This window comes from Taudactylus pleione, unplaced genomic scaffold (genome assembly GCF_031769625.1).
Source record: "Taudactylus pleione unplaced genomic scaffold, aTauple2 ptg000214l, whole genome shotgun sequence".
Taxonomy (NCBI): Eukaryota; Metazoa; Chordata; class Amphibia; order Anura; family Myobatrachidae; genus Taudactylus; species Taudactylus pleione.
In genome coordinates, this window is record NW_028284616.1 from 10,245,611 (window position 1) to 10,269,551 (window position 23,941).

The window sequence follows — 23,941 nt, forward strand, 5'->3', positions numbered from 1 at the left end:
CTGGTGTACATTGTCCTTCCTTCTCCTTTTTCCCTCTCCTGCCTTGGGCTTTTTTACAAACAACAAAAGGCTTTTAGTGTTATACCCAAACTGTTCAATTTGTTTAAAATATCTTTTTTTTTTTTTTTTTTATTATCTAAATTGAGGTGATTTTACTTTGAGCATTTTCAGTGGATATAGAGATACTGTTTTAATGCATTATAGAAATTTGGATAAACAATGCCATTCACAAGCAGCGTTTAGGTGCTGAACGTTTATCATTCTCACGATTGGTGTCTGAGTTACCGGTCTCAGGTGATGAGCTGGATTCAACGGAGACCGGCATGACTGGAACCACAGATGACGTAAATAGCTCTATTGCAAGACTTATGTGGCAGAGAGAACTGCCTTTGATGATAAATGACAGGAACTTGGAAGCAGTAGGAAACTTGGAGGAACCGGACTGGGACTGGCAGGAAGACTTGCTGAGTTGAACTGGGGATCTTTGAACTTGACTCTGGACTGGAATAACGTGGATTGAACTGAAGAACTTGGGCTTTGACTCCGGACTGGAGTGACGTGGATTGAACTGAAGAACTTTGGCTTTGACTCGACTGGAGTGATGTGGCAATGGCTGAAGGGAAATCAGGAAATGCTGAGACGAGGGCTAAACAGGTTAATCTGGAAATGCTGTGACAAAGACTGGAACTCCGATGCAGGCTGGATTGGGTAATTGGGAACAACAGGTTCAGGAAGGAATAGGTAGGTTTGGGAATATAAGGTTCAGGTAGGTAGAAGGAGCAGGAGTTGATCCACAGCAGGAAGCAAGGCAGGGTAACACTGTGCAGGTTTGCAGGAAGCCAGGGACCAACCAGGAGTAGGGCAAGCAGCGGAGCACAAGGCTAAGGTCAGGGGCGCAGGAACTCACTTATAGCTGATGCTGAAACACACAAGTTGCACTGGCCTGGGAACTAGCAGGATTTCCGGATGCTCCAGGTATTGCTGTAAGCAGGACTTCTGGATGTGCCAGGTATTGCTGTAAGCAGGACTTCTGGATGTGCCAGGTATTGCTGTAAGCAGGACTTCTGGATGTGCCAGGTATTGCTGTAAGCAGGACTTCTGGATGTGCCAGGTATTGCTGTAAGCAGGACTTCTGGATGTGCCAGGTATTGCTGTAAGCAGGACTTCTGGATGTGCCAGGTATTGCTGTAAGCAGGACTTCTGGATGTGCCAGGTATTGCTGTAAGCAGGACTTCTGGATGTGCCAGGTATTGCTGTAAGCAGGACTTCTGGATGTGCCAGGTATTGCTGTAAGCAGGACTTCTGGATGTGCCAGGTATTGCTGTAAGCAGGACTTCTGGATGTGCCAGGTATTGCTGTAAGCAGGACTTTTGGATGTGCCAGGTATTGCTGTAAGCAGGACTTCCGGATGTGCCAGGTATTGCTGTAAGCAGGATTACCGGATGAACTGGTCTAGGAACCAGTAGGAGCAGGAGCCTGGGATACCCTTGTTCTCTGAAGTAGCACGAACTAACTCCACGGGAAGTAATGAGATGTTCAGGCCCAGAATGCTATCAGAGGAGGATGTTTTTACCCTGGGTCTGGCAGCAATTGGTGGATACAGACTGGTGGTCTGGTAGTAGCACTCTGACTGGTGGAGGGCACAACATGCAGAGGGAGAGATCTTCTCTGCAGTACTGAGAGTCAGAACCACACCTGCGATTCCAATCAAGGCTAGCAGTTCACAGACAGAGGAGACCCAGGTGAATAATCACTGTGGAAAGGAATGCATTCCCAGCATGATCAGAGCAGATCTCCCAGGCAAATTACACACAGATCCGTGAGACAGCTGGCAGATGTAAGTCTACAGGCAAAAAGGTGAAAACTAGACAGGGTCGTGACAGTCATTAGCTAAGTAGGTACTTGACCCCAGCCCCATTGAAAATAATGTATTTAGCAGCAAAGTAACATCATACAATTGTGGAATTCAGTAGTGCCACAAGTCCTGGCAGTGGCTTGCTGGGACTGGAAGTAGCACCTATTGCACATATGACTATTTTCTTTTTCCTCCATAGGGGGACACAGGGTTTACGCTGGGTATACGTTGGTGGAATGGAGCCTAGGCACCACACAGTTAATACATGAAACTCCTCAGCCCAGGTTCCCTCACAAGCCCCCATCCACAGGCATTTCAGTTTATGGTTGGTGCCTGCAGCTTGCGGAACACTGTTAAAGCTGTGCAGACAGCTTTATAGTTTATGCTGCTGCTCCATCACCTCAACGCCGTTGGCCGCAGGGACAGCTCTACACCCTTTTCTGATAATGAGTCAGACTCAGTTTTCTCTGATCGTGAAGAAACCGTGTCTATAGCCTCTGATGTTGAAGCCTCTTCTATTCCTGGGGGATTCTCAACCTCAAGTGAATGGTAGTTTCTTTGATTAGCAGTACGATTTAATCGCTTTAATCAAAGACGCTGAGCCGGACCCTCTGTCCAATGCTCCAGTATATAAGCGTCAAAAGAAAGTAGTTTCAGAGTTTCCTTTCTCTGCGCAGCTTGAGGACCTTTCGGCGGAGGTATGGTCCCACCCTAATAGGCGCTTCCAGGTTTCTAAGTGCATTACTTCCTTTTATCCTATGCCTGCTGCCAATCGGGCTAAATGGGAGTTTCCTTCCCCGGTTGATGCGCATGTTGCTCGCCTAGTCAAAAATACCACTCTTCCTAATACCGGCATCACTTAAGGATCCGATGGTTAGAAGCTGGAAACGTTTCTTGAATCTATTTATTCCAATGCAGGTGGGTTAGCTCGTCTGAACATGGCATCTGCTTGGGTTGCTAAGACCATCGGACGCTGGGCGTATGGCTTGGAAGATGGTCTCACTTCAAGTACTCACAGGAATGAGCTTTTGTCTCTCGTGGAGCATACCTTGGAGGCATCTTCCTATCTGGGGGAGGCAGCTATAGACACCTGTATTCTGACTTCCAAGGTATCGGCCCTCTGGCTTCGTTCCTGGTGCACTGATACGGACTTTAAGTAGGCCCTTGAAGCTCGCCACTTTTCAGGCAAAATTCTCTTTGTTCTGGAATTGGACAAGATGGTGGCTACGTTGGCAGCATCTAAGGCGGCTTGTCTTTTTTCTGGGGCAGCCCCTAGGCCGCGATCTTCAGATTTTCGTTCCTTTCGTCCGCAGGGAAAAGCCAAGGGCCTGTCATTCTCTAGGTCCCAAGGATCCTCCGCTAAAGGTTCTAAACCAGCAAGTAAGCAGCCCTGGTCTACCAGGCGCCCGGCTGCTAAGCCAGCCGACAAGCCTGCTGCATGTTAGGTTGAGCCTCCACCTGGGGAACACCAACGTGGAAAGCCGGCTTCTACTTTTTCCCGAAATTTGGAGGGCGACCATGACTGATGCCTGGGTAAGGGGGGTATGCTCTCTTCTGGCCTCCAAAGCCATAGTTCTGGTTCCTTTGTCTCAGCAGGGCACAGGTTTCTATGCCAACCTCTTCCTGGTGAGGAAGCCGAACGGTTCCTTCCTGCTGATTCTCAACCTAAAGCCACTCAACAGATACTTGAGAATTCCCAAGTTCCGCATGGAATCGCTTCACTCCATCCATACTAGCTATGGAACCATGGGACTTCATGGCCTCCTTAGACAAGTAGGTTGCCTATTTGCATGTTCCCTGCCATCTCCGTCACCAGCGGTTCCTTAGATTTGTGGTCGAGGTTGAGAATTTCCAGTCTTCTCTGACTCCGTCTCAGGAGATGTTGCATTTGGGGGGGCCTTGCTCGACTCCAGTACCATGGGTGTTTCTCCCATTGGACAATGTTCGAGGCCTACAGGCCAAAATTTGTCAGTGTCAATACACTCTTGCATGCAGATTATTGGCTCTCTGGTCTCCACCTTCAACATAGTGGAGTATGCATAATTTCATTCCCGTCCTCTCCAGTTAAAGAGTCTAGTCCAATGGAACAGATCCCATCTGCAGCTCAAGTCTCAGACGATTATCCTTTCTCAGGAAGTGCGTCATTCTCTTTTGTGGTGGCTCCAAGGGTCTCATCTGATCAGGTGTTGCCCCTTCTTTATTCAGGACTTGGTCCTTCTCACCACCGACTTAAGTAATCAAGGGTGGGGGGCGGTAACCTGTCATCAGACATTTCAGGGTCAATGGTCGCCCCAGGAGAGTCAGCTATCGATCAATTTTCTGGAGCTTTGAGCGGTTTATAGAGCGCTCTGTCTAGCTCTGCCTCTCTTCCAGCGTCGTCCGGTCCAGGTACAGTCCGACAATGTGATGGCGGTCGCCTACATAAACCATCAAGGTGGCACTCGCAGTCGGGGCAATGATTGAGGTCAGTCACATTCTCCTTTGGTCCTTGTCGGCAGTGTACATTCCTGGAGTGCAAAGTTGGGAAGCGGACTTCCTAAGCCTCCAGGATGTTCATTCGGGCGAATGGGCCCTACATCTGTACGTCTTTCAACTCCTGGTTCTTCGCTGGGGCCTGCCGGACATCGACATGATGGCATCTCGGCACGATAGCCAGGTTCCGAGGTACTGCTCACGCATCAGAGATCTGGAGGCATTTCTTGTGGATGCTTTGGCGGTTTGGTTGACTTTCCCACTTTTGTACATCTTTCCTCTAAACTCTCTGATTCCGTGTGTCCTTTGTAAGTTGAAGTTGGAGGCCGACACAGTGATCCTAATGGCTCCTGATTGGCCGCGAAGGGCTTGGTACGCAGATCTTCTGGGCCTCTCCATCGATGCTCCTCTGCGGAGACATCTTCTTTCTCAGGGCCCGTGTTTCCATCCGGATCTGGCCCATCTCACTTTGGCGGGTTGGCATCGGTCCTGAGAGCTAAGGGGTTTTCCAGGTCAGTCATTAACACTATGCTTGATGCCCATAAACCATCTTCGGCTAGGATTTACCATCGGTTTTGGAGGACTTACTTTGACTGGCGTTCAGCTAGGAAGTTTACCCCTAGGTCTTTCCGTCTCTCCCGTGTGCTTTCTTTTTTTTTTTTTGCAGGTGGGGCTGGATTTGGGCCTCCACTTTGCTTCTCTGAGGGTGCAGTTTTCAGCCCTTTCTGCTCTCTTTGAGACCGATTGCGCTGTTACCTGATGTACGTACTCTCCTACAGGGTGTCCTCCACGTACAACCTCCTTTTGTACCACCGGTGGTTCCTTTGGATTTGTCTCTAGTGCTTGGGGCCCTTCAGTCTTCATCTATTGAGCCTTTAGACACCGTAGACATTCGTTGGCTTACCTGGAAGACTGTTTTCCTTCTTGCCATAGCTTCTGCCCGGCGGGTGTCAGACATGAGCACATTGTCCTGTCGCTCCCCGTTTCTGATCTTTCACCAGGACAGGGCTGTCCTTCGAGCGCCTTTTGGCTACCTTCCTAAAGTTGTTTCCAGGTTCCACATAAATCAGTAGATTGTGGTCCCTTCTTTCCAGATTCTTCCCCGGAGGAGGCCTCCTTGGATGTTGTGCGGGCACTCCGGATTTATGTGAACAGGATAAAGGACTTGCGTAAGACACATGCTCATGACTTTCACAAACTGGGCTGGCCGGCTACTCAGCCGTCGCTGGCCAGATAGATTCATTTGACTATTCGCCACACTTATGCGGACGTTCCAGCACAGACCGTGGTGAGGGCTCATTCTATCCGGTCGGTGGGAACTTCGTGGGTTGTGCAACATGGTGCTTCAGCGGAGCAGCTGTGCAAAGCGGCCACGTAGTCCTCTGCCCATACGTTCCTGCAGTTCTATTCCTTTGACACCTTAGCCTCCCCTGAAGCGGCTTTTGGGCGAAGAATTCTCAGTGCAGCCCAGGATCGTCCCCTCCCTTAGGGGACTAGCTTTGGAACGTCCCAGCATAAAGCCTGCCCCCCGCTGTAGAGGAAAAAGAAAAGGAGATTTATGCTTATTTGTTAAATTATTTTCTTTGATTACATAGGGGACATGGGGTGCCCCCCCGATGCACCTGGTTTGTGGGGCTTTGCTCTGCTTCTGATTCTCCCTTCCACATCTGTTGTGTGTTTGGACCTGAGTGTTTACCGGTCTTCCTTTTCCTCCTCGTTCCTTGCTTTAGGCTTGTTAACTTAACTGAGATGGCTGGGGGAGGGGTATAGGAGGAGAGAGAACCTGGGCTGAGGAATTTCATGTATTAACTTTGTGGTGCCCAGGCTTCATCCCCACAACCTATACTCAGCATAAAGCCTGTGTCCCCTATGAAATCAAAGAAAAGGATTTAACAGGTAAGCACATAATTCTCCTTTTTTCTTTCGCAGTAAACAGCGTTTGCATTCTTGTGGGCTTTCTGTGTCCATTGAAGTGCATAATTCATGAATGAGAAATCTCACTCGTTTTGCAGCACTCTTACGTGTGATTATTTTTGGAGATTTTCATGGCCGCTTTTTAACTGATCCTCTACATTTCACAGTGCATACACCCATTTCTGTGACAAGTTTAGATTTAAATGGTGATTTTGCTTTAAAGTAAAAGAGGTGATTTGCCAATCTCCAAGTAAATTGCTAAGAAATAGATGCTAAAAAAAACCAACAGATTCATTTATGACTATTTTTTTTTATCATTTCATGATTGCCGCCCATTCCACAAATGGCAGCTGGTCAAGTTTCCATAACGAGTAGTCTGTATATAATATACAGTGTGCGACTGTGTGTGTTATGTATGCATGCATGCATGTGTGTGTGTGTGTGTGTGTGTGTATATATATATATATATATATATATATATATATATATATATATATATATATACTCTCTCACACATACTCTCCTTCCAAATTCCTTGACAACGTTGCTTCATGGCCTCCTCACTTTCTCTCTTCAGATCTTCCCTCTATTATCCTAGTTGACTTCAATTTCCCAACCGATGTCCCTACAGAGTCCTCTGTCTCCCCTTTAGAATGTAAGCTCTCACAAGCAGGGCCCTCTTCCCTAATGTGCTTCTCCTTCCCTTACTCATACGATCATCTACTCCTAACTCTCCACAATGGCACCTAACAATTGGTTGCTGACACCGTGATGCTTATTTGAGTGTTATCGCTATTGCAGCAATGTTTATAAACTACGTCTTTGTCCTGCATTGCTTTGTACTGTAAGTTGCTGTTTTCTTGTTTGCTCATTTGTTTGCAGTGAGTCGGAGGATCAACTGTCACACTGCACTTGCACTGACAGTTGCCAAATTCCTCCAAGCACATTTTCATATGCCATGCTCTCCAATGTTGGTCTGCAATGCAAAAAACTGAAGGCTTCAGATGTACTTCAAGGTCCGTTCTTCAACTCTGGCAGCAGCGGGTATGCTGGCTAATGCGGAAATATTTTCCTTCATACAGAATTTGCTCTAATAAATATTTCCTACAGGTTCTCCTGTGCACTGTGCATATATAATATGTTCCTGGATGGGAGCTCAGCTGCCACGGCTCTGACTTCTTCGAATGCATGCAGCAGCACAGCCAGTGCTCCTGCATACATCAGAGTCCCCTTATCAGCGCCACGTGACATATCACGTCCGTACCTTGACACTGATGAGGGGACTCGGGAGCAGAACTGCCAGCAGCCGGAATCATGAGGTAAGTATTCAGGGGTGGATATGGCGGTAGTAGGGCTCTGTGTGGCCTGGAGGGGGTTGGGGGTTCCGTGTTGCTTGAAGGTACCCACACAACTTAGTTGCCCTGAAGCCCCCACAAGCCTTAATCTGGCCGTGTATGTGTATATATTTCTCATACATGTATATCTCATACATATATTTCCAGTAAATCCACACTCTCTTCTTAATCCATAAAATGCAGAGGTAGCAATCTTAGTTTGAGCACGGCGGCTCCAATCCAAATACATCCAGAATAAGATGCACTTACCAGACCTTGCAGAGCAGAAAAACAGGACTTTAATCACAAAGTAGCCATCAAAAAGAGATCAATGTTTCAGTCCTCACCGGGACTTTTGTCAAGATACAGTGGTACATACAGTAAGGGTATTTGTGTGAGATAGAGAGATTATATATATATATATATATATATATATATATATATATATATAAAAAATATATATATATATGTTATGTTAGTGTATATGTATGTATTTATATGTACATGTGTGTCTATACAATATACAGAATGTATATTCCATATCTCTACATACAGAAAGCTGATAACTGTACTCATCTTACAATAGTGTCCTTAGTTCCTCAGCAATAAGTGAACGTGAGGAAATAATGCTAGAAGGAAACAAGGCAATATGGAGTCTAGATGGTTTATGTAACCATTATGATAAGGTTATCTCAGAATGCGTATCTGAAGAATATAAAAACAATGATCATCTTTCCTCCTTATCATAGGCTTCTCTATGATGAACATAGTATTCACAACTTTGTTAGATGCATTCATTTTGTATTTTTCACATTATTGGACCACTTTGATACAATGTTTGGTGCCCCTTGTCTCTTATATTGGCTTTTTATATTAGAAATATTTTATTTTAGATCCTGTAAAATAAAAGCACCTAAGGTAAGGACTAACACAGCAGAGCAGCCGTTGACAAATGGTTTTAATATAGCAGCTAATTAGATTTTAGGGGTGAATGTCTGGTTAGGGGAATAACAGTGTAGAGGGAACTACAGTAGTCGCTACCAGTGATAATGAGTGCCTAAAGTTTTTGTAGTATTTTGTGAGATACATTTTACAAAAAGCTAGAAGCTGATTGGTTACTAAGAGAATTTCCCCACCTGTCCTCTTTTGAAGGCTTGATACATCATATAGTGAGGCTCATTTACTGAGAACAGGCCGCGCGAGTTGATTAAGTCAGCTGAGCAGAACAATACAAGTGTCGAGAGGCTGATGGTGTAGAGTGCCTCAATGGTCTAAATTTGAACATAATTGGTAATCGTTGAGAAATCATACATACATTTACATTACAAATTTTAATTGTACTTGGGTATGTATCAAGCACAGATGCTGTAGACCATGGCTGTTCAACGGGTAGCCCTCCAGCTGCTGTGGGGCTACACATGCCAGCATGCCCTGCCATAGTATTGGCATGTCCTAATGGCAAAACTGTGGCAGGACATGCAGAGATGTGTAGTCCCACAGCAGCTGGAGGGCCACATGTTGAATAGCCCTACTGTAGACAGATTGCAGTTCATAAGAACAAGAAGCTTAATAAGACTGTGTTAAAAGAGAAACAAATATATATTTATAGTGAATGATGAGTATATTTAGGAGTGGCTTATGCCATGTACCCACTAGGATTGTGTGCACAATGTATGTGTTTAATGCTAGTAAATGCTAAGAAAAACATGGAATATGTAAGCATTTGACATGTTTGTTAGTGGCATCATCTACTTGTGTTTGGAGCTCACACATGGCGTCTCCAATGCTTTTACCTTTTTTTTTTAAAGAAATTCAATAAAACAAGATGCCTTCTGAAAACTGGAAGGCGGCAGTAGTGCGTATGCGGAGTAGTAGAAGCATTAGTTTCCATAATAAAGACAGTAATAAACGCTCAGTCAGTAGTAAACATTAGTTTCCAGTAAAAGCATGACAGAAAATCTAATTGGTAGGAGGCCTTAGACTCCTGTATTTGAAAATTCAAATATGTTCTATGTACTAAGTCTCAAAGAGAGATAAAGCTCCTGTCACATTACAGGCTGTGTTTGAATAATGGCAGGTAGGAGTTGATTGGTTGGTACTTTATCACAGTCCACTTTCTCTCTCGCTCTCTCTCCAAGGCTTAGTACATAGACCCCACAGTCCTAAAAGGGAGCATGTTTTTGAAAGAAGCAACTTGTGGTTAGTTAAAATGTTAAATATTTATTATTAGGTTGGCAAGTTTGTCAGTGCAGTTTCCCTAATGAGCAGACAAACTGCCCTGTGGAATGTGCACAATAGACTCCTACTCCCCACCTGCGCACTCTGCAGTTAGCTAAACCCAATGTTCCCATCTGCATTCCTGGCGCTGAACATGAAATCTTGTCAGCTACTATACTGCTGTCTTACTGTTTCCATTAAGAGAACTGATGCTTCACCAAAGCTGTGGGCAGCATCTTTCTCTAGCCTTCTGCTTGGACAGGTCATGGTTTTCTGCACTGTGCCAGCAGGTTGGATTGAGTGTTAGGAAAATAAGAGGCGGATTTAGAGAGGCCTAGCATCTAGAATATCATGCATGTTGTGCACAATACCCTTATGCATTTGTAATGTTGGATGTTGTCACATTAACCACAATGGGGAAATATTTATAGATGTGCTAGTAGTTTCTATCTGAAAGATGCATCCATAATAAACAAAGATGGAGCTCTCATTAAAAAAATAATTAAGATCTAAATACCTTTTCTAGTTTTAGATCATTCAATTACTAATCTGTCTAAAATAAGTGGAACAAAAGGAAATCTCCTTTTTAAAAATGTTACCATAATCACTGTGCAGTGGATTTCCTCAAATACTGTTGTTTGGCATCTGGAGCATTAAGTAGTGTCTGGGTGTTTTGCATTAAATGTATACCAAAAAATTCCTGACAAAGCTGATCTTTATGCAGCTGATACATTTGTTCTAAAGTAAAATGAAATGTAACCATGCTAAAGATAGACTAATATAATAACCAATATACTCTAGTGTTGCTGCAGCTGTCTTGCTGTACTGCAGGAGTTTGAGAACTCTGGGAGTCCTTGTGAAAAATTGGTGTCTGCTTCTCATTCTTGTGTGTGCGGGGTAAGCCTATATATAATTTCAGGGCTGGACAAATACCAGTTGTCATGACAACAAAATGCACCCTGACCCATGCATTCTACATCACATTGGCTTGCTGACGATGCAGTAAGCCATGTAATTCAATACACATCTTTAACATTCTGACAAATCCTGCTTCCAGCCACTGATTGACTTGTCATTCCAATTCTAACTATACTCTAATGGGCCACATGTTAAGTTAAATAGACTGCATATCCTAAATTTTATTGCAGCCACTTGTTTTTTATATAGTACAGTGTTGCGTTTTTTCTTTTCCCTTTCTTGTACACCAGTTTCATAAATGTTCCCTTGAATCCAGCACCATATGCGTGTGCAAGAAAAAAGTAACCGTAGGAGTAATCTACTGTATAGGACTAGCAATGTTTATTCCAAAGCTGTTTGACGTGGTTATGTTTTTTGCCACAAAATTTGTTTACATTCTAGAAGCCTACTTTACCAATGACTGGACATTAAATTCCGTTGACGATATTTTGCTATCGACTGAGCCCTTATGTATTTCAAACGGTAGTGAAGGGCATATAACTTTTTTTTTAAATGCTTCATTTTAGGCTGTAAATTGCTAGCAGAACACATGTCACACCTCTGGCAGGGTAGATGACAGATACTGTCTTGGTGTTACTGAAAAAAATTTAAACTGTGTTCAGGGAGCATATCCAGTTAGCCAAGTTAACATGGTCAGGCTTATTGGAATTCAATTCGCTGTGCAAATTTAGCCGTGTTGATTTTCAAAATGATTTAACACCAGAGCAGGTACAGTCGGGAAAATCCCTAATTTAAGTTACAAATGCCGGGACTTTGTTCAGAAACCCCGAGACCCTATACCCCCCCCTGCCCAAATGATTAAATAGGCAATTGGAAGTTTTTAAGGAATGTGTATAAAGTTCCAGCCTTTGAAACAGTCACATGGTCTGTGACGTAACGCGTATTGGGGACGCTATTCTGACACACTTGCAAGTTTGCATTGATCTATGATTCATCCACACTGATTCCGGTCACCGCTAAATGGATAAATGGATAGTGGATCCTCAGCTTCCAGCCAGACTTAGATACTCCGGATAACCAAACGGGACTCTGGTTCTACAAGTTAGGGGGCCCCCATAATGTCCTACCAGATTTCCGTGAGTACATAGCAGAATAACTGATGAAAGCAGTCCTATTATTGGAGAGGCACGTACTGAGTGAGGCTGAAGCGGTTTGTCTGTCTGACCGGCTATTTTAACATTTGGCACTGAGGACTGGTTTATTCATTATTGCTGCTGATCTAAGATATCTCAAAGCATTCTGATTAGTTGATATACACACTCACAAATAATGATCCAAGAGTGGCATTAACTTTGTATTACAGTAATGCCAGCATATGCGAATAACTCTTCTCTCTATATAGGAGGAAACCCGGCTATTCAAAAGTCAATAAGAGTACATTTACCTGGATATTGGCGACAAACATAACCAAATGTGAATGCCACTAATTCATATGTTGGCGTGACCCAATCGTTTCAAGTCTTTTCATTTGGGAAGGGTCTCTTGCATACAGTCAGGTCCATAAATATTGGGACATTGACTGAATTTTCATATTTTGGAATCTATTCACCACCACAATGGCTTTGAAATGAAACAAACAAGATGTGCTTTGACTGGAGACTTTCAGATTTAATTTGAGGGTAATTACATCCAAATCAGGTGAACGGTGTAGGAATTACAACGGTTTCTATATGTGCCTCCCACTTTTTAAGGGGCCAAAAGTAATGGGACTATCAACTCAAAAGCTATTTCATGGACAGGTGTGGGCTATTCCCTCGTTATTTCATTACCAATTAAGCAGGTAAATGGTCTGGAGTTGATTCTAGGTGTGACATTTGCATTTGGAATCAGTTGCTGTCGACTCTCAATATGAGATCCAAAGAGCTGTCACTATCAGTGAAGCAAGCCATCATTAGGCTGAAAAATCAAAACACACCCATCAGAGAGATAGCAAAAACATTAGGTGTGGCCAAATCAACTGTTTGGAACATTCTGTCAATGTCCCAATATTTATGGACCTGACTGTATATACACAATAATTCTTGCTGGACTCACTATGGTGAATACTATTATCCTGGGGATACTTAGAATATGGGCAAAGGAACTGCTTCTGTTGTTAATCTATGAATGGATTTGAGATCAGCGATATTACCAATTTTTTGTTATCAGCAACATTGTTTCATATTGATATTATACAGCTGAAACAGTATCTATTTCATGTTTATTGCTTATTTTTTTTATACGTGTTTAGTTGGGTAACGTAAGTGGGTTAAATACGTTTATTTTTTTTACCGTCCTTTTTCTTTTTAATTGTGGACCAGCTCCCATACAGCTCTTATACATTATATATAGTACAATTTATAGTAATTAATCATACCCATAAGGGTGATGTTGTGGTGGGATAATATTTAGTGGTAGCGCAGACTATGGTATATGTCAATTGCAGCTGAGATTACAAACCTACACAGGTTGTTTTATAGTTCATGCTGCAACCACTAATTAATTACCCCTACACAAGAGGATTGATATTAGGTACAGGCACCGGAATATAAGTTATTTATTCATATCCTGACGCCAGCAGCTCGAAGGGAGAGGATACTTTATCCCTACCCTCCCTTAGTGGTGCCTAACCCCCCACCCCACCCCCTCCTTACTGCATCCTAAATCTAACCCTGCAGGAGGGATGCCTAACCCTCCCCCAACGCTAAGGGCATCCAGACTTGCCTTGTTCGTTCCGGCTTCAAGATTAAAATAGGCGTCTGTATTTCGACGCCAATCTTAAAACCCTTGTCGGGATTTGGATGTCGGTATTGAGACTGCTACATCCCGTTTTTAATTAACCTAAATTGGGCAATAATTACATGTCACTTTTGTGGTGATATTATGCAAAGTGCAGAATAATGAGTTTAAGATGTGCGACAGGTATAGTTGTATGAATGGGACAGGTGTTTAAACATTGCTGGTGGGAGTTAGTTGTTTTTTAAGTGGCTTTAAATTACTCAGAGGGTAAAAAGACGACAGGTGCTAACAGTCGCACAGGATCTGGTGGTTAACCAACCAGGTGTCTCGCGTTACGTGGCCTTTGAGGCAAGTTGTATGAGGACATGTGTACCATTAGTGGACTTGTCATACTATGCTTTACCCACTTTTAAAATTTGTGTGATTTGCAGTTATAGAATTGCTGACCTCTAACATCTTTCCCTGGCTTCTAGCTCTCAGAAATATTACTGGTTCCTTTTTATATGTGTAGATGAAACAGCTTGCATTCTTTTAGTCATGAATGAAGTGTGAGCTTTTTGCATTTGTTCTAACATTGTATTTTTCTTTGTATTTTTCTCTCTTCAGGTAAATGGTTTGTCAGCACTGGAAAGGACAATTTGTTAAATGCCTGGCGGACGCCTTATGGGGCCAGCATTTTTCAGGTTAGTGAAGTGTTGTAACCAAATGTTCAATGGTTTAGAATGGATCAGGAGTCGTCAAAAGCTGCAGTTTTGTCCTAGGATAATGTGCTCTTCACCTTGGTTAATTCAGCAGCTGGTCTGTACCTTTTCTCTGGAACTAGTGTACCCTTGGTGTTTCTGCTCCAAAATATGTATAAAACTGACCCACATTTGAAATGCACATCTTTCTTGTATTACCTTCACATTGCAGTTTTGTGCACAAAACACTTGTACTTTACCCTTAAAGGGATTATCCCTTGTTGACAATTGGTAAAACGGCTTCCCCACGTATAGCTTATATAGAAAATTCCCACCTTGTAACCCTGTTACTTGAAGCAGAGTACTGGTTCCCTCCTAGAACTTTGGTTTAGCTGTATGAATGTCTGCCATAGCTCTGCAATAGAACCCCTTCCACAAACAAATATAAGAGGTATTAGTCCACAGTTCTAGGCTTTGAGCTGGTGCTCAGCCTCTTATTGTTAGATGACTCTTTACTATTGAGCTTCTCTATCTTCTCTGTATGCCCAACTATTATAGTAGTGTTCTAGCTAAAATGCATCTGCTCTTGGTACTACATACTGTATATTGGTCTGTGCATTGTGTCTCTCTTCACCAGGATGGTGAATTTTGTCTTCTGGCCCCTTTCACACAGGCCTCCATATTTACATAGTATCAAAATATGACTATATAAATGAACGCCGCCTTATCACAATGTTTTATACAAGACAAATTAACATTGTCCGTTTTCCTCTAATTCATGCATTCACCAGGTGTCTAAGTTGCAATTAAAACAAGAACTTCTGCATCAACTGAATGTAATCTATTACATGGTACCTTGTTGCAAGACTTTAATGTTTAGCCACAGTTTGAGCCAGCTATTGGGTATCCCTGGAACTATGTGGGTGCCATGTTTGAGTAAGCAGGAGATGCTCAAAGTGAACAACACCTTTAACATGAAGTAGCACTGAATGCCTGATCTCCTTACACAGGTAGTGGGTGTTCCCAAGTGGTATTCAAAGTTGTGGCAACGGCAATGATCTGTGCAGAACAGATGTCCTCGAGAAAATAGGCGCTGGTGCTATTTTCCCGGAGACCCGCGCATGCGCAGTAGATTCTGGCATGAAGCCAGAATCTACAGCGCTCAGTGTGCTGACAGAGAAGAGAGGGCCCAAACAGAGGCTGCACACAGGCTCCCTACTCTCTTAAAACGCCCCTGCATATGTGAGTATATCATGTAAACTTGGTACACACGGATGTGCCCTCACACCCCTTTCCTTTTTGCTTCATATAGCACGAGGTGCCTAGCACAGCTAAGACACTCCACCACGAGTAGCGATTGATTAAATTCCCAAAGTTGTTGTTTTTTTTTTTTTTTTTTTTTTACTGCAAAATAAATTGTATAAGTTAGCAGATTACAGTAGGAAATTTTAAAGAAAAATCACAAGGCACGGCTAAGTGGCAGAGTCCATGGCATACCATATAGATTTTAGGAAAGGTGTATGTGTGGACACCTCTGTAGTCACCAATAAGGTGCGGATATGGGTGCTTTCAATGCTTACATTAGGGTTTATTGATAATGTGTTTCTCATGGCTGAATGTGGAGTGGTGCTTGGACAAAAGGTAAAGCTGCTTGTGTGAATAAGGGCTTCTGTCCACTGCTCTGTTTGCCTGTATCAGATGGAAGTTTCACAGGAAAGAGGAGTAAGAATAGAAAAACATGAAGGAATCTGCTTTTAAGCAACATTTTTTTAGACCTGTGTAAAAAAATAAATAAATCTCTGGATTACCTGCGACTAGGATTGAAGGGACCTTTTTATAGTGCTGTGTTTGATAAAGATTGGCTCAGCATAATTCACAGCACAGCTGTACAAAATAATTATCTTTTTTAACATATCAAATTGATTTCAGCACCATATCTGGCTATGTTTGGCATTGCCTGTCTCTTCTGTAACAACCTTCCTTTTTTTTTTTTTTTTCCCAGTCAAAAGAATCTTCATCTGTTCTGAGCTGTGATGTTTCCACTGATGACCAGTTCATTGTCACGGGTTCTGGTGACAAGAAAGCCACAGTCTATGAGGTCATCTACTGAAGGCCTTTTTCTTTTACTTGGGTTCCCCTCCTACTGCACGGACCCACGAGGGGTGATAATCTGTCCTTTTTGGGTTAGTTCTGTTTTTAGGTGTATATTTTATCAGTATCGGCCAGCGTGTATTTAATAATAAAACTGGAGAAAAATTATAATTGTGTCCTGTCTGTTGCATATAGAAATTGAAATGTTTGGCTTTTATGATGGTTTTGGTGGAGGGATGGGCAATGGTATATAGCTTACTGGAGTTGGTTATGATATGCCGGTGCATTAGATGCCAGCGGTTCATATACCAACGCCGGAATCTTGATCGTGCAGAATCCTGACAGGGTCAGGTAAGTACCATAACCCTCCCCATCTCTCCAACACCCTCACCCTCCTTTGGTGGTGCCTAACCCTAACCTTTCCCAGGGGGTACCTAACCCACCTGGGGAGGTTCCTAAACCTAATCCCCCATCCCCGGGCTAAGTGTATTACTTACGTTCTGGATGCTGGACGTCTGTATCCTTGTGTTTGGCATGGCGGTGTCGGCGGCATTATGCCGGGAGTCCGTATATATGGATGTCCGGGATCCCGTCCGCCGGTATCTTAAACGTATTCCGCTTACTGGGTTGTAAACAGAACGTACTTGTCTGTTTAAATGTAAATGTCTGATTTTCTCTTTTTTTTTTTTTTTATTTTGTACACATGGTCCTTTTTGAAAAGTTCTATAAAGCAGAATGGAATTTAGTTTAAACACATTGAGGACAGCTATGTAGTGTTAACTCAGAGATTTGTTGGGCAGGTGCTGATCACTGTGGAGGGCACATTTTAATTTTGAAGGGCAAAATTTTGGCTGCGTTAAAGCTGATGTATACAGTTATTGATTATATTAATGTATAATGATACATTATATATATATATATATATATATATATATATATATATATATATATATATATTCATAATGCCACAAATTCACATTGTGCCACACAGTAATGCAAACAATTCACATTATGCCACATAATAGTGCTGTCAATTCAGATTGCCACACAGTAGTGCCCCAAATTCACTTTATGCCACATGGTAGCGCACTCAATTCATAATTTGCCATATAAAATGGTCTAAGGTATCACATGTCTTGAAGTTCCTTTTAACCACCTGATTTTATTTATTTTTTTCTCTAACGGAAGTGTCATGTTGGACAAATAAAAAAAAAAATTGGACTTAAACTGTACTAGGGTCACAAGTTAGTCTATCTAACACTATTTCCTGGACTTTTTGTAAAATAACTTGTTTAATATCTGTGAAACATGACTTATTTTCCATTTAAAAGAAAAAAAAAAAACTGACCTCTGTTTCCAAAGGCATCCATGGGTCTGCGACCATCACATCGCACACGGATGATGTCACCAAATTACTACGTGCAGTACTCCACAGGGGGAGTCTCTTCTTTCAACGTATGTGCCTGCTTAGAAATTGTCACCAGGCAATGACTAAATCACAAAAAAAATAATTTTACACAGATGGGCGGCTCTAATGCCCGGATCTCCCTTACAGAATGTTATGTCCAATAATGCAGTAGTTTTTCTAATTTAAAAAAAGAATAATTTATATGCCTTGTTGCTACCATCAAATGCCTATAAACTGTAACTGTTTAAACAAAGTGTGTGCAGTCACACTTATTGAAACACTTGGCTTGAATACTAGTGTGACCTAGCCCTGTCAGGGGTGGTTGTTTATATGATGGTGAAAATGGATTTAAAGTTGTTCATTTCTCTAGTGTAGAATGGCCTGTGAAAGGACCGAAGTCGACAGACAACGTGTGTAAGTATACTTTGAAAATCGTGATTAATATCTGTGCATGAATTTACTTCTATATATTTGGACGGTAAAGTGTGCTTTAACTGAGTGGTGATGAAAAATCCATATAAAGTTTGGTCTCCCCTCCCTCTCCCCTATATTTATTTATTTATTATTATTTTTTTCATTATTATTGAATTTGGAATTGAGTGAACCAAAATCAAAAGTACTTTTTTTTTTTTTTTTGGCCCATTGGTTACATTTTATTTATTTAGTTTGAATTGTCAGAAAATACAATGAATCTTTAACCCTTAAGTATTCTTTTCTTTTTTAAAAAGTATAAATTGTGTTATCGGTACTAGATAACAACAAAATGACTGAGATTGAGTTGGGAAGTGATAAGTGTGAACGGGGAAAAAATTGGCTCGGCGCAGGAGTGAGCCGTTTCTTATTTTTAAATCTGGGACAGAAACCCCTGGTGTTGATATAGCCAATAGCAGTTGCATGGAATGCTATAGTTAAGAGCGATGGTTCTCAACCTCCACACTCGTTTCCAGGGCATGTTTTAAGGATTTCCATCTTTGGAAGCAGGTGAGATACTTACCGACCCAGCATATTAGCTTAAATCACCTGTGCATGATTAAAGAATTCCCCAAAACATGGAATGTTGGTGGTACTTTAGGACTGGAGTTGAGATCCCCTTGTTTAGAGATTGGAATTTGTTTTCCACAAAAATTAAAATAATTTTGTATTGCTCTACAAACACGCACCCACCCATCCATCTTGGATGTTCTGATTTTACACTTTGATGAATAAATAGGAGGGAAGAGCAAACTGACTTAGCAAAATGAATACAACACGATAAATTGCAATTTGCTTGCATGTTTTTTTGTTTTTTATCATTGAATCTTTTTTTTTTAAATCTTTTTATTAAACTTTTGCAAATTGTTTACATCGGTTGATAGAGATATATATCTCTATTTATTTAAACAAAATCAATCTGTACAGCAATACACAAAATAATGGGGCCACCGGTTCCAACCACATTCGCAGAATCAGTTTCTTTGCCACCGTCAGTATAACAGTAAGAAAAGGAAACACCTCATATTTGTTATGGTTCTGTAGAAAAGGCACCCATATATCAAAATTGCAGAAGAGCATAGGTATAATATGCATAGGCAATCGCAGCTGCATTATTTCATTTATGTAGTTCAAAACTTTATTCCAAAAACGTCTAACTTTTCTACATCCCCAGAAGCAGTGGTAAAAGTTAGCTCTCTGTGTCTTGCATTTCAGGCATTCCCCCACTGCATCTGGGACAAATTGGCTGCTCTGTGTAAGAGATATATACGCTTTGTTAATGAATTTGATGCGAGTTTCCTGCAGGAAAGAGCTACTTAGATATTTCAACGTATTGGGATAGTATTTTAAGACATAATCAGATGGCCATGCTGCTTAGGTAGTAGACCACAATTTGGCTTGGTCAGTCTCTGAGCGATCAACATATAACAGTTTGATTCTGTATGGGTTAGTCTTAAGATATTGAAGTAACATTTCTATATCATCTGAAGGTGGCAAGTGATTAAGTGAAAGTGAGAGCGTAATGTCGAACTTGTAAATACATAAAGAAGTGTGCGTGGTATAGCATATTTATCTTGTATTTGTTGGAACAAATATAACACACCCCCTGGGTCAAATACGTCTTTTATCTGAGCTATTTCTGCTTCTCTCCACTCAAGAAAAATTGAGTTTTGAAGCCCTGGTTCAAAGTTTGCATTTCCCCAAATTGGAGTGTATCTGGTCGAGACACCCGAGCGACCTAGTTTTTTATTTATAGTCAGCCATGAGAGATACGCATCTTTATATCATTGAATCTTAATGTGTTTGCCCCTTTTTAAAATTATGCATCTGGATTTAAAAAAAATGTTTAAATGGGGTTTGACTGTAAAAGCCACTGATTTGTCTTTAGTTGCTTAGATGTACACTATAGCACAGGGGTTCCCAACCACGGCCCTCAAGGCACACTAACAGTCCAGGTTTTAAGGATAGCCATACTTGAGCACTTAATTACTGTTATTTTGATTTAACCATCTGCTTTAGCATGGATATAACTAAAACCAGTACTGTTAGTGTGCCTTGAGGACCGAGGTTGGGAAGCACTGCTATAGCAGGACGCATCTACGGTACCCATTTGCAAAGATGACCCTTTTGTGTCTTTTAATTATAAGGAAATTAACAAAAAATAATTGTCAACAAATCTATTATGGCCCATATGAGCAATGGTGTCAACAGCTTATGGACAACAAGCTTCTTAGTCTAGTGCACAGGTTCTCAAACTCTGTCCTCAGGACCCCAAACAGTGCATGTTTTGTAGGTCTCCTCATAGATTCATAAGTGAAATAATTAGCTCCACCTGTGGATCTTTCAAAATGTGTCTGTGAGTAATGACTACACCTTTGCACCTGCTAGGAGACCTACAAAATGCGAACTGTGTGGGGTCCTGAGGACAGAGTTTGAGAACCACTGGTCTTGTAGACTATGAATTAAACCAAATGAAAATATTACTGCTAACCTATCTCTTAATAGGTGGTCATGGTTAAGAACTCTGGTTAGTTGGGAAAAACCCTGCTTATACAACTAAAAAAACAAAACCTTCCTTTTTTTATATTGGTATGTTCTGACAAACAATATTTCCGTTTTCTGCACAATTATCCACCAAGCTTAGAAATAATAGCCAAACAGAATTCCTATAATCTGAAAAGAAAATAAATCAAAATAAGTACCAGCCGCAATAACCATTTGCACAAAAGCACTTAATCAAAAGCCTTCGATAAAATACCAGTAGCAATCCTAGACCTGATACAAACCATACCATTAAATAATGAAATTCAGCAATAATAGGGCCTCTCACATTATCAATCCTTTGATAATCCAGTCATTTATTACTTTTTATCCCTTTCTGGGATGTTCTTCACCAAGCTAACTTCCATGGCTGCACCTCCCATTACAGATTTCATCCAGTATTTGTACTGCGCCACTGTATTGGGCAGTGCTTTACATAAGCCCTCCAGTGGATCTTCTTTTTAAACATTTTGACAAAAGCAAGTTTAACCTTTCACTATGGGTGTGTTTGTTTTTTTGGATTTGGACTATGGACAGAAACTGAAGCGCGCACACACACAAACTTCACACCGATTGTGGCCTGGTTGGGTTTCAAACCATGGCCCTAGTCCTGATGTAGTACAGGTATTGTGAACTGCTGTGCCGCATTTTTATAAATACATTTTCCGGTATGATACTTTTTTTGGGACATCCGTTACTGTATCTGGTGCTGATGGAATTTACAGTATCTTTATTGTCAGTTTACTTATTAAACTTTATAGGGTGCCAAGAGGGGTCCACTGTGCCTTTAGAGTGCCACATGCAGTGCAAATATAACAGACAGTGTATAAAAATACAGTAAATAAAACACAGGTGGAATAAGAGGAGGTTGCAGTAGTCAGAGATGACCAGTGAGTGGATGAGGGTCCTCATTGCTTTCAAGATAAGAAAAGGTCTGATCCTGGAGATAATATAAAGGTGGAAGTGGGATGAATGAGAGGGTGAAGTTAAGGGCAACTCCTAGAAAGCACTTGTGGGATAAAAGAGATGGTGATATTAATTGGTAACAAAATGATGGAAGGATAGTGAGCTCAGACTTGTACATTAAGTTCCTCTGAAGTTACCAGGTATAACAAAATACATGAGGAATTTAGAATCCCCATTGAATTATTTACGTTTGTATGTACAACTTTTCCTGGGTTTCCATTGATCTAATCTGCTCCACCCATCCTCTTCACGTAGATCCCAAGGGCAAAGTTCGAGGTATTGTTACTGGACCATCATGCGGATATCTCCACAACGGACAGTAGGTGCCTGCAATGTTATCCATAGGCCCCATATGAACTCTTGGATTATTTAAATTGCAATAAGAGTCATCATATACTGGTCTAGATTTCAGATACCTTTATTTTCCACTGTGACCAATGTCTACTATTGCTGCAGTCCATATATTCTATTCATTGTTGGCATAGTGCTTAGCATTACTGCTGAACAGCCCTGAGGTTATGAATTAAATTCATGACCATTGCACAAACAGTGTGGTGTTTGCATGGATTTCCTTCCATATTCCCGGTTTCCTTACATACTCCAAAAACACAATGGCAGGTTAATTAGCCCCTCTCAAAAAATAAACCCTAATGTGTAAGTGTCTCATGTTATTTTAATACAATGAGCTTTCCATTTTCTATATGATATTTTCTTTATTAATAGGAGGTAATGTTCTACAGCAGTGGCTCAATTTTCTGTTTGTAGTTTATTTAAGGTCTGGGGGGGTAGTTCTGAGTATCATCGGCATAGCAATGATATTGGAGACCAATAGAACTGATGAGATCACCGAGGTAGTAAGTATACAATAAACAGAGAAGGCCAAGAACAACCTTGAGTGTCACCAACTGGTAGTGGAAAAGGGGGAGAGATGGAGTCATGAGAAGAGACTAAAAGTGGTCATTGAGGTAGATGGACAGCCAGGAGAGGACTATCCTACAGATCAAAGGAGTGAAAAATTTGCAGGAGAAGAGTGGTTCACAGTGTCAAAGGCTGAGGATAGATAAACGTGGTTGAATAAAGAGAGTATTGGCCCTTTAGATTTAGCAGTGAGAAGGTCATTACTGACTCCAAATTCAGTAGAGTGGAGAGGGCATATGCCATGCAGAAATGGGTCAAGGAGGGGTAGGGAAGAATGAAATGTGGTTAGGTGACAGTATAAAAACTACTCAAGAAGCTTGGGGGTCAAAGGAGAGTGTTAGGGTCAAGGATTTTTTATTTATTTTTTAAGGATGATCGAGTGAATGATTTGCTTGAGCACACTGTGGATGTTGTCTGATGAGGTGATGCCTGATTAATTAACTTTTTAGATTTGAAGTGGGGGGTGAAGACTTGGACAGAAAGTGGTGTGGACCAGGGAAGGCAGTTGAAGGTAGCAAATAGACAGGACTGGGAAGAGAGACTGGTCAGGATAGAAAACTGGCAGTGCTATAGATGCAGAGCATTAATTTGAATTTGAGAAAGTCTGCAAGGGAGCACAATTTCCTCCATTGACACTTGGTGGTTCAACACTTTTACAGGTATTTGGTGCATTTGGAATGCCAGGGTTGAAGCATGGCCCAGCAAAGGTATTTAGGGACGCCCCGAGCAACACTGTTCAGTGTAAATGTAAGGGTACTTTTGTAGAGAGAAACTACACACACAGCTCAAGAGGGTGGAAATATGGAAAATAAGTGAGTAGTAAGGAGAAAATATGGTTATTGTATTAAGGTTACACTTGGTGGTGGTAGCCATGGGAGGCAGAAGAAGTGAAAGAATAAAGTACAGGCTAAAAGAGTGAATATAGATTTTGTGAAATTGGAAATATCACATTAATAAGTAATGGCCAGATCAAGGGAGTGATCACTAGAATAGGAGGGTTAGGTTCATTGAAAATACCAAAAGATGACATGAGGGAGAGATGTTTAGAAGTAGAGGGTTCAGTGGGGACATCAATAGGCATATTGAAGTTGCCCAAGATGAAAACTGGAAGGTTGGAGAGTCAGTTACAAAGTTATTTAGGAATTTGGTGAAATAATTCCCCTTTTCCACTCCATTCCTGTGAACCACGAAGGAGAGGAATGGCTGTGGGGGGTATGTTAAGAGGGAACAGCAGGCAGATTGAAAGAGCCCCCACACCATCACTTTATTAAGTCCTTGGATAAGTGGCATGAAAGGCCACCAGAGGAGTGTGGTGGGAGATTCAGTGATGGCTAAGAGGTTCATGGAATAGTAAATGAGGTTATGGGTTGGCACCAGT

The 23,941-nt window shown here is 41.7% G+C and overlaps 1 protein-coding gene across 7 annotated transcripts in view; it reads left to right on the forward strand.

Annotated features, from left to right (window-relative positions):
* The window catches only part of LOC148517590 (transducin-like enhancer protein 1), an 88,541-nt gene extending 72,111 nt beyond the window's left edge, over positions 1-16,430 (forward strand). For all 7 annotated transcript variants that reach the window (XM_088478444.1, XM_088478447.1, XM_088478448.1 and 4 more), the window contains 2 exons: positions 14,095-14,171; positions 16,171-16,430. In XM_088478444.1, the coding sequence (XP_088334570.1) occupies positions 14,095-14,171; positions 16,171-16,278 (185 nt within the window). In that variant the 3' untranslated portion in view covers positions 16,279-16,430. The remainder of the gene's footprint in view (positions 1-14,094; positions 14,172-16,170) is intronic.
* The last annotated feature ends 7,511 nt before the right edge of the window (positions 16,431-23,941 follow it).